Raw genomic sequence first — 10,417 nt, 5'->3', positions numbered from 1 at the left:
AAACAAACAAATACAAATTTGTCCTTTTATTTTACAAAGCTTTTACATTTTTAAGATTTGTTTTTGTAGAATAACAAGCACTGACGAATCATGCATATTAAAACTATAGGCATTTATTGTAATGTAACATTAACGTAACAATTTGATTACTCTAATATACGAGTATGAAGTTGGATTTTAGAGATATCAAGCTTAGCTGTTAGTCATAGGGCGTATCCAAGGTTAGAGTTGATGCTAATTTTCTGATTGCGTAACTGAGATATGCTAACAGTTAATGTGTGCCTATTAGATTTACTGTGCTGCCTGCACGCGCAAATGTTTATTTGTTCTTCACAGGAACATTTTCTTTTGTTTTACAGCAATATGTAATGCTACACGACATGGTGGCAACACACAGTACTGTTCGAGTTACGGTCTACAGGGGCGAAAACGGTACGGCTCAGAGAGAAGAAAATGCTTTTTCAGTATATTTGTAATGATGTACACTGCTGCAGGCCTGGGTTACCTGCTTCAGGGAGTCTGATGTAGTGGCCAAAGTCACGATGACTCAGCACTGTGCAAGGAAGCATGGGTAATAAGTGATCTGCTGAGACAGACTGGTTTTATTTCACTGCTCGCTCTTCCCCACCCTCCCTCCCTCCCTCTCTTTGCCTTCTCTTTTTGCTCTACAGAAACGGAGGAAGCCCTGTCCACAGACTTGGTCCCTGGTGATGTCATCGTCATCCCCAGCAACGGGATCATCATGCCCTGTGACGCCGTGCTCATCTGTGGAACCTGCATTGTTAATGAGAGCATGCTCACAGGTGATTGGCTGCATCCAAATGTGATGTCATAACAACCGAGCCCAATATATGTGGGGCAATATAGCTTATATTTTATGTATATAAACTAACTATAAACCAAATTTGCTACTGAAGTTTACATTGGAGACGCTATTAAACATCTGTATATTTAATAATATGGTAACACTTTACAATAAGTTTCCATTAGATAACTTTAGTTAATGCATTAATTAACAATGAGCAATACATTTGTCGTTGTATTTATTATTCTCTGTTATTGTAAGTTAATACATTTACAACTGTTCATTGTTAGTTCATGATAGCTATGATCCATTAAATAATATTAACAGATATATCTTTTGATTTTAAAATGTTTCGTAATTGTTGAAATGACATTAACTAAGATGAATTAATGCTCTAATTGTTAGTTCATGTTAATTAAAATGGGTATCTAATGTTAACAAATCTAACCTTATTGAAGTTTTATTAAATTGTTAATAAATGTTTGAATTAAAATAATAATAATGTTATTGTGATTTAAGATTTTACTGTTAATAATTTTCAGTAAAAGTTGTCTTTTCTGAAATTTGTTTGGATTTTGTGATAATAAATATCATGAGCATCATGCTAATTAACTTTAAATAGTGTTACAGATTTCATTTTATCTTCTGTTTATTATTAATAGCTAATATTGTCATTTGTAACAGTTATTTCTTAATTGATCATACTGTTTATTATGTGAGTAAAATAAAGTATGGGTAAAACTATTTTAGTGTCATTGTTACATGTACTTACCATAGTAATAACATTAAATTATGCATAATTACATGCAACTAACCCTAATTCTAACCCTATAGTAAGTACATGTTAATTAATATTACTCAAGTACTTAAATATATAATAACACTGGAACAATGATGCCTTAAAATAAAGTGTGACCAAAGTATGTTTATTTCCATGTTCTCCTCTCAGGTGAGAGTGTTCCGGTCACCAAGACGGATCTTCCGAACCCTCAGCTGGACAAGAAGGGTGGGGATGGTGACACGATCTACGGCACGGAGGAACACAAGAGACATACGCTCTTCTGCGGCACGAACGTCATACAGACCCGCTACTACACGGGAGAAATGGTTAAAGCTGTGGTAGTGCGGACAGGTAAGAAGCCAGAATTACTGCAATGTAGCATTGGGATATATCTGATGCTGCCTTGCAATTTGGTACCTTAGTTGACAGCATAAATCTGATGCTCAAAATGTAGTTTCTTGATATTTTCTTTTTCTCTTCTAGGTTTCAGCACTGCTAAAGGGCAGCTCATCCGGTCTATCCTGTACCCCAAACCCACAGACTTTAAGCTGTACCGGGACGCCTACCTGTTCCTGCTGTGCCTGGTGGCTGTTGCCAGCATCGTCTTTGTCTATTCTTTAGTCATGAAAATCATAAATCAGGTTTTTATCCGTCTTTACTGTCTTAAAAAGAGCAGCGTCACATTGTTGTGATGTCTGTCCCTCTTAGTTGTAGGATATATAACAGATTTTGTGTAAATAGGATGCAGCTTTGAGCAGAGTTTTAAATGATGTAAATGCTAGAAACATTTTATTATGATGTGTACTCTGCAGGAACCAGTAAAGGAAATCATAGTCAAGTCTCTGGACATTATTACCATCACGGTGCCGCCTGCGCTGCCGGCAGCCATGACAGCGGGCATCGTCTATGCTCAGCGGCGTCTCAAGAAAGTGGGGATATTCTCCATCAGCCCTCAAAGAATTAACATCTGTGGGCAGCTGAACCTGGTGTGCTTTGACAAGGTAAATGTGGGAAACCTTTTTGTGTTTGGTGAAACCTGAAATAGTCAAAAATTAAATAAAAGTCAGATATTCTGGATGATTTTTTAAAAACAACTCTTCTTTAACACACTCATTACCATTTAATCTGGTTATTTTTGTAAAACTAGGGTTAATTCAAGTAAATTGGGGTGACATTTTGGCACCTCAGTGCCTAATAATAAACTGTGTTACTAAATTCACAGGTTGTTTTTACAATACATACAGTTTCAAAGCAGCTTTACAGAAACTGCATGTTTCTATATTACAGAGTGATCTGTTATCAGAGGTGACTGTCAAAGTTATGTCCATATTTCAAAAATGTACTGTTCTAAGATAATACAAATCATGCAGTTAGCTAATCATGTATTCATTTAAGGAAGAAACAGTGAGTTCGTTAAAGTAATTATTACAAGTTGTGGACATAATGAGTAAAAATACTCTGTTTAATTATTTATTGTATAAATTATTATTATTCTTAATAGTTATCTAATAATTTAATATTTATTTAATAATTTCATTAAAGTTTACTATTAATAACAAAAAAATTGTTTAATAAACTCTTACTTTTTATATTATTATTATTACAACTACTACTGGTAATTGCAATTTGCAATAAGGTCTCATTTGTTAACATTAGTTAATAAATTACTAACTAACAATGAGCAATGCATCTTTGTTAACGTTAATTAATTAAAACAGCTGTTCATTGGTCATGTTTGTTTGCAGTACATTAACTAATGTAGTTAACTAATGTTAAAAATTGTAAAGTGTTACCATTTAAACTATTTATGTATTAGTGCTATTGATATCAATAATATCAATACAATAATGATGATGATCATAATAATAATACATTTAGACATTTTAAATATTGTATTATTCTGTATAATTTCAGACAGGCACTCTCACAGAAGATGGTCTGGACATGTGGGGAATTCAACGAACAGAAGATGGCAGGTATACACTACTAGATAAACCAGAACATTCGCATTTGTTTTTTAAATTAACATGGGGGACCTTTAATTGTCTTTTTTTTTTGACCAAATTCTTCCCTAAACTTCCCTAGATTCCACCATTCAGAAGAAAAAGCTGATGATAAGAGTTTAGTAACAACCAAGTTTGTCTCCTGCATGGCCACCTGTCACTCCCTCACTAAGATTGAGGGCCAGCTCTCTGGAGATCCACTCGACCTCAAGATGTTCGAGGCCACAGGCTGGGTCAGTGTCTGCTGTTACAGGAGAACAGATTGTTATGTCCTCATTCAAGTTTTGAAACAAGTTGTACTTGTTTTTAATTTCTTTGGGTGTCACTCTGTCTATCTATGGTCTTCAGATCTTGGTGGAAGCCACCGAGGAGGAGACGGCTCAACACGACCGCATTGAACTCACTTATGTAAAACCGCCGAATCAGCTTTTGCCGCCACCAGTTATATCACCTGAACAGGACATGGTGAGCATTTAAAAATCTCATTTATTCCTGTGATGGCAAAGCTGAATTTTTGGCTGTCATTACTCAAGGGTCTTCACAGCAACCCGTCAAAATAAAAGTTCGGTTTAATGTCAAGAAATTGTGACAGAAATATATTACTATTGTATAGTAGAATTTAGCTACGTCTCAAAAAAATATAGTTAATAATAATTTAGAATTATTAGTGTTTGTATTATTACGATTAATCTTGTAGAATAGAACCGATCACGATTGTTCTTCCATGTTTTAAATTTAACTAAAGCTCTTCATTTGATTGCCAGAAAAATGTAAAGACTTTTAACACAACATATTTTTGGAGAAAAAAAAACACGTAATAGAAATTAATTTAAAAAAAGTTTAATTTATTGTTGTTTTTAAGAATTAAATTAATTAGACATTCTTTTTGATTATTTAAATTGATTTAAACCAGAAAAATTCAAACGGTAAAAACGTAATTTAGAAAAGCTCTGACACGTTTGATCAATATATTACGTCCTTGCTGAAAAAAAAAAAAACCATAACATACATATATATATATATATATATATATATATATATATATAAAAAATGTATGTTATGTTTTTTTTTTTCAGAAAGATTATATATATATATATATATATATATATATATATATATATATATATATATATATATATATATATATATATATATATATATATATATATATATATATATATATATATATATATATATATATATATATATATATATATATATATATATATATATATATATATATATATAATCTTTCTGACCTCAAGTTTTTGAATGGTAATGTACATATTCTGCCCATGAAGCTAGATATAATAAATGTTTTACACATGTTTGGTGAGCATTTCTCTGCTTATAATAATCTAAAGTATTTGTTTAAAAATATCAGTGTATTTAAAACATTGATCTCTTGTGGTTTCCTTTCAGGAACTGTCAGAACTCTATGAGCTCTCGGTATGTACAAAGGCCATTATTGTATGAATTTATGAATTTCATTATGAACGAATATGGGTTGTGTACATGCTTTCTGTCGTGTCTCGTGCAGGCGTCCTATATGATCGGTATTGTGCGGCAGTTCTCCTTCTCCTCCGCCCTGCAAAGAATGAGCGTGGTCGTTCGTCAGATTGGAGAGAGACGCATGGATGCGTATCTGAAAGGAGCGCCGGAGGTTGTGGCAAGCCTGTGTAAGAAAGAATCAGGTGAGTGGAAGTTCCGACCATTATTATCACCTTTTTCTGAATTTCAAATCAAAATTGGAATTTTTTTTTTATTATTATTTTTTTTTTATGCACCACAGTACCAGAGGATTTTGGAGAGGTTCTGGAGGACTACACCAAACAGGGTTTTCGGGTCATCGCGCTGGCACACAGACGACTAGAATCCAAACTTACATTTCACAAAGTGCAGAACATTAACAGGTAAAGTTTAAACTTCATTAAACTCTTTACTTAGGTCTTTTATAAAATGATTTGCAGTGTTATGCTGTGACTTTTATCATGTTGTGCCACTATGCGTTTAATGCCAAGTTGTGTTTGGTTTCTCTTCTACAGGGATCAAATTGAGAAAAATATGGATTTTCTGGGTTTGATTATCATGCAGAACAAGCTGAAAACAGAAACTCCAGGGGTTCTGGAAGATCTACGACGTGCCAACATACGCACCGTTATGGTCACAGGTAAACAAGACTTTTTCCTGGCTTGCAACTGTGTAATTTCAGGAAAAACTGGGAGTTTTATACAGTTCCTGAATATTATTTTCAAAAGGTCATTGTAAACATGGTTATTCACATACATTTTATAGAATACAGTTCATAAGTTTGGACTCAGTGAGATTTTTGAAAAGTCTCTAATGCTCGCCAAGGCTGAATTTATTTGATCAAAAATACAGTGAATATTATTACTTTTTAAAATAATTGTTTCCATTTTAAAATGCAATTTTTTTTCCTATGATGGCAAAGCTGAATTTTCAGGATCATTACTCCGGTATTCAGTGACATGTTTCTTGATTTGATGCTCGAGAAACATTTCTTATAATTATCAATGTTGAAAACAGTTGTGCTGCTTAATATTTTTGTGGAAACGGTCATACATTTTTTTTTATTTTTTTTTTCAGGATTCTTTAAAGAATTCAGAATAACAGCATTTATTTGAAATAGAAATAATTTTTAACATAAATGTCTTTGTATTCACTTTTGATCAATTGAATGATTTTTTTCTGAATAAAAGTATTTCTGACGCCAAACTTTTGAATGGTAATGTACATGTGCTACCCATGAAGCTAGATATAATAAATGTTTTGTCGCAGTTGTGCTTGGGGCCTTTCTGACAGGATATTCTGGTTCAGTTACTTACTGCTTACCTTATTTGTTTTAGTTTGAATTGTTTGAAGATGGTAGGGCGTTTAGAATGATCAGCCGTGGTCAGACAGACAGGAGTCTGGGAGCTTTGAAGCTTAATTCATTAGGTATTCCTGGAATCTGGTCTAATAAGGTTCTCAGCTCTCCAGATTACCAGCCAAGCGGTCCAAAGTTCAGACGAGGCTGAATGCAGCATTGTGAACTTAAGCAGATTGAGTTTGTACATGACCCACGCTTACAATCATGAGGAACACTGGGTCATTGCCAGATATCAGCCATCATCACTGTTCACTTACAAAAAAGTACCATTATACCAGTATAATGGATGTGTACCAAGGTCCAAAAGAATGGGGTTTAAAAATGACACCTTTAGTGTATTGCTTTCAGTAAGGGTCTCTTTCTTATTTTCTTCATCTTTTCCTCTCTTGCGCAGGTGACAACATGCTGACGGCCATCTCTGTGGCACGAGACTGCGGCATGATTCAGCCGCAAGACCGAGTCATTATTGCCGACGCTCTCCCCCCTAAAGACGGCCAGGCTGCCAAGATCAACTGGCACTACGCCGACAAACCCGGCAAACCCTCCAACAAGCCCACCAAACTAGAGGTCAGTGTGCCGTCTACTGGCCAGAACCTGTCACTGCTGTCACAGGAATGTTACATGTGAAGCTCTATCAACAGCTTTTGTTTTTCAGCTTGTCCTTTAGTAAAATCACTTTTACAATAGGACACTTACAATGAAAGTACTCAAGGCCATACAATATACATAAAAAAAAAAAACTTTGGTAAATAAAGTCTGCATGAAACAGAAGTCTTTTCTTCTCTATTGTGTTGTATATGCGAGTGAAGTGACTTCTTGAACAAGAGAAAATGTAGGGTGAGAATTGATTTTGTCCATTGGTAATTGATTGGATGGTTGTGGTTTGCTATTGCTGTGATGTCATGTGAGTGACAGGTTGCCCCGCCCTTGTGCCAGTAAACACGTCATCAGAGAAAAGAGAAATTTATGGAAAAAGCTGCAGTACAAGAATTGTCCATTCTGATTTAATGGTGACTTTAAAACCAAAAATGTTATCGATAAAGATTTAGCTTCAGCATCTCTCTGTACTTGTGTTCTCTGATGGCAGGAGATGGAAATTATTATGGAAGATGGGAATTCTGAGACGAGACCACAGGAACAGTATCACTTTGCCATGAGCGGAAAATCTTTTGCTGTAATTATTGAGCATTTCCAGGACCTGCTACAGAAGGTTGGCTGAAAGCAATTTGCTTTTTATGCCATATTTACACGTGTGTCGTAATATTGTATATGATATCAATGGTGTTTTTATTGTTGTTGTTGTAGCTGGTGCTTCATGGAACAGTATTTGCAAGGATGGCTCCTGACCAGAAGACTCAGCTTGTTGAAACATTGGAAAGTGTAGAGTGAGTATTAAACACACACACACACACACCATGATGGCTCATTATCTATTCATATCTAATTTGCACAAACCCCCATCCCTATGTTAAGTGTGTTTAACTCGTCCCACACCTTTTGTGCGACGAACCTAAATGCAGGGGTCTGACAGTCATGATTTTCATACTTGGAAATTAACAAACTTTTATAAAGTCATGAAAATATCTATAACGAATATACACTACTGTTAAAAAGTTTGGGGTTAGTAAGATTTTATATAAAAAAAAAAAAAAAAAAAAAAAAAAAATATATATATATATATATATATATATGAAGCATTGATAATAAGAAATCAGAATATTAGATTGGAATAAATTACATTTTAAAATATATATTTAAATAGAAAAACATTTTTAAATTGTATTAATATTTCACAATATAACTATTTTACTGTATTTTTGATCAAATAAACTTTGGTGAGCATAAGAAGCATAACTTCTTTTAAAAACATTTAAAAAAACTTGCGGTAACACTTTAGTGTCCAATTATCACTATCAACTAGTTGCTTATTAGCATGCATATTACTAGGATATTTATCAGTACTTATAAAGCACATCTCAATGCCTTATTCTGCATGACCATATTCTACATCCCTTAATCCTACCCAATACGGAAACTTAACTACCTTACTAACTATTAATAAGCAGTAATTAGGAGTTTATTGTAGTTAATAGTTAGTTAATAGTGAGAATTGGACCATAATATAAAGTGTGACCAAACTTACTAACCACAAACTTTTGAAAGGCAGTTGTATGTTTGTTTCTTTTTAAGCTTTAATTGGCTAGAATAATTAAAGTTACAGTTTTGCCTGGCAGAGGATAAAATGGGAAATGATATACACATGGACTTGAATTAAGGGCCTGAGCCATAACTAGAGACTATATCGTCAAGATTAGGCTGATATTTTGACTTGGTCCAGTAGGCAACCATCTAGCAGCCTAGAAACCACTCACAACACCTTAACATTGTGACAATGAGTTTTCGTTAGCCAAGTACCGCCCACTTTCTCGACAAGAAAAAGTAAAAATCTTACTAAACTTTTTTGTATTTTTTTTCTGCTCTCTGCTGCAGCTATTTTGTAGGAATGTGTGGAGATGGAGCGAACGACTGTGGGGTGAGAGACTTTAAAAATCTGTTGTAAAACCTTTTCAATTGTGTGTCTTTTACACCTGTCATATTTTGTGAAAGTGTGATGTGTAGCTGCTGACGTCTGTCTGTTTCTTGCTCAGGCACTGAAGAGAGCTCATGCTGGGATCTCCCTGTCAGAGCTGGAGGCTTCAGTGGCGTCTCCCTTCACCTCCACAACTCCCAGCATCACCTGCGTGCCCAATCTGATCAGGTCTCCTTACTGCACCACAGCACGGCTCTGTTTTAATGCAGCCCTATAATGAGAAATCAAAACTTTCAGTATCTTTTGAAACAGTTCATTGTGTTCTACAACACGCTGTAAGTTTCAGTACTCAGAACATCTTCAGTCCAAAAACTGCATATATTTAAACTGCAAAAATGTGGCTTCTGACCTCAGAAACCCCAAAATGCATGACGTTTCGCATTATACATCAACGGTACCTTTGATTAGGGATAATTTTCAATAAATGCTGCTCCACACAAACGTATCTCTGCATGTGCTTTGAGTTTGGGTCTGGAATGAGAACTTGAAGCGCTTATAAAGCAGCTGTTGTTAAGAAAAGGGCAATTAAAAGGCTTCCTGGAATTAAAATAGCCATACATACAGTTGTGTTGTAAAATGAAATGATTATAATTACATTTTTCCTGGATTCTTTATTATTACAATGGTAATATTACTTATTTATCATTATTATTATTGTATGACACATTTTTTGGCTAAATTGTGCTGACCAACAAACAAGCACAGCAAACCTAGAGCTTTTTTTTTGTCATTTTTAATCACAATCGCAATTTTGAATTTAATTAATTAATTAATTTATTTATTTTCACTAAATTCATAAGGAGGATGGAGAACAGGCATAGGAAAACACAGAAGAGCCAGAAAAAGAGTAGAAATAAAATAACTCTTTTGGGTTTGATTAACTTTTTAATAATTTTGTATTAAAGTTTTTGTCTTGAAGTTTTCTGAGAAACACTGTTGATATTTGAAATCGACATCCAAACAAACACACCCCTATCCGAACGAAACACCCTCTTCCTCCAAAATAATAAACACGCTGTGCAACACAGGCAACGGCTAGCTGGCGCATCTACTCACATATATTGAGCAGAAACAAAGCAACCTGAGAGGCTCTCTGATGTCTCTCCAGCACTGGAAAGCTTTTCTAGCTCTTGCCTGATCATAACCCTTCTTTTTCCAATAATATTTCCTCTTTGGTAATATCTCAGCCATCTCTCTTTCTACAGTCTTTCTGCAAATGCCCCTCTTGCTCACTCTCTCTCTCCTCCCCATTATGAGCGGATACGCCCCTACTTCTGATTGGCTTAACGAGTGTTTTGTGGTCAGTGCATTGGTCCAATCCACTTTGTTTTTCTCCTATTTACACAAC

The 10,417-nt window shown here is 34.7% G+C and overlaps 1 protein-coding gene across 2 annotated transcripts in view; it reads left to right on the top strand.

The window, feature by feature from the left end:
• The window catches only part of atp13a3 (ATPase 13A3), a 46,334-nt gene that overhangs the window by 26,653 nt on the left and 9,264 nt on the right, over positions 1-10,417 (top strand). For both annotated transcript variants that reach the window (XM_084395229.1, XM_084395228.1), the window contains exons 10-26: positions 360-432; positions 672-803; positions 1,755-1,937; positions 2,070-2,227; positions 2,399-2,587; positions 3,501-3,562; positions 3,672-3,822; positions 3,938-4,054; positions 5,012-5,038; positions 5,130-5,283; positions 5,382-5,502; positions 5,635-5,759; positions 6,874-7,046; positions 7,567-7,689; positions 7,785-7,864; positions 8,970-9,012; positions 9,128-9,237. In XM_084395229.1, coding sequence (XP_084251355.1) covers positions 360-432; positions 672-803; positions 1,755-1,937; positions 2,070-2,227; positions 2,399-2,587; positions 3,501-3,562; positions 3,672-3,822; positions 3,938-4,054; positions 5,012-5,038; positions 5,130-5,283; positions 5,382-5,502; positions 5,635-5,759; positions 6,874-7,046; positions 7,567-7,689; positions 7,785-7,864; positions 8,970-9,012; positions 9,128-9,237 — 2,021 coding nt within the window. The remainder of the gene's footprint in view (positions 1-359; positions 433-671; positions 804-1,754; positions 1,938-2,069; positions 2,228-2,398; positions 2,588-3,500; positions 3,563-3,671; positions 3,823-3,937; positions 4,055-5,011; positions 5,039-5,129; positions 5,284-5,381; positions 5,503-5,634; positions 5,760-6,873; positions 7,047-7,566; positions 7,690-7,784; positions 7,865-8,969; positions 9,013-9,127; positions 9,238-10,417) is intronic.

This window comes from Rutilus rutilus, assembly GCF_951802725.1.
Source record: "Rutilus rutilus genome assembly, chromosome: 22".
Taxonomy (NCBI): Eukaryota; Metazoa; Chordata; class Actinopteri; order Cypriniformes; family Leuciscidae; genus Rutilus; species Rutilus rutilus.
Note: the sequence above shows the minus strand (reverse complement) of the source record. Positions and strands in the feature narration are given on the sequence as shown.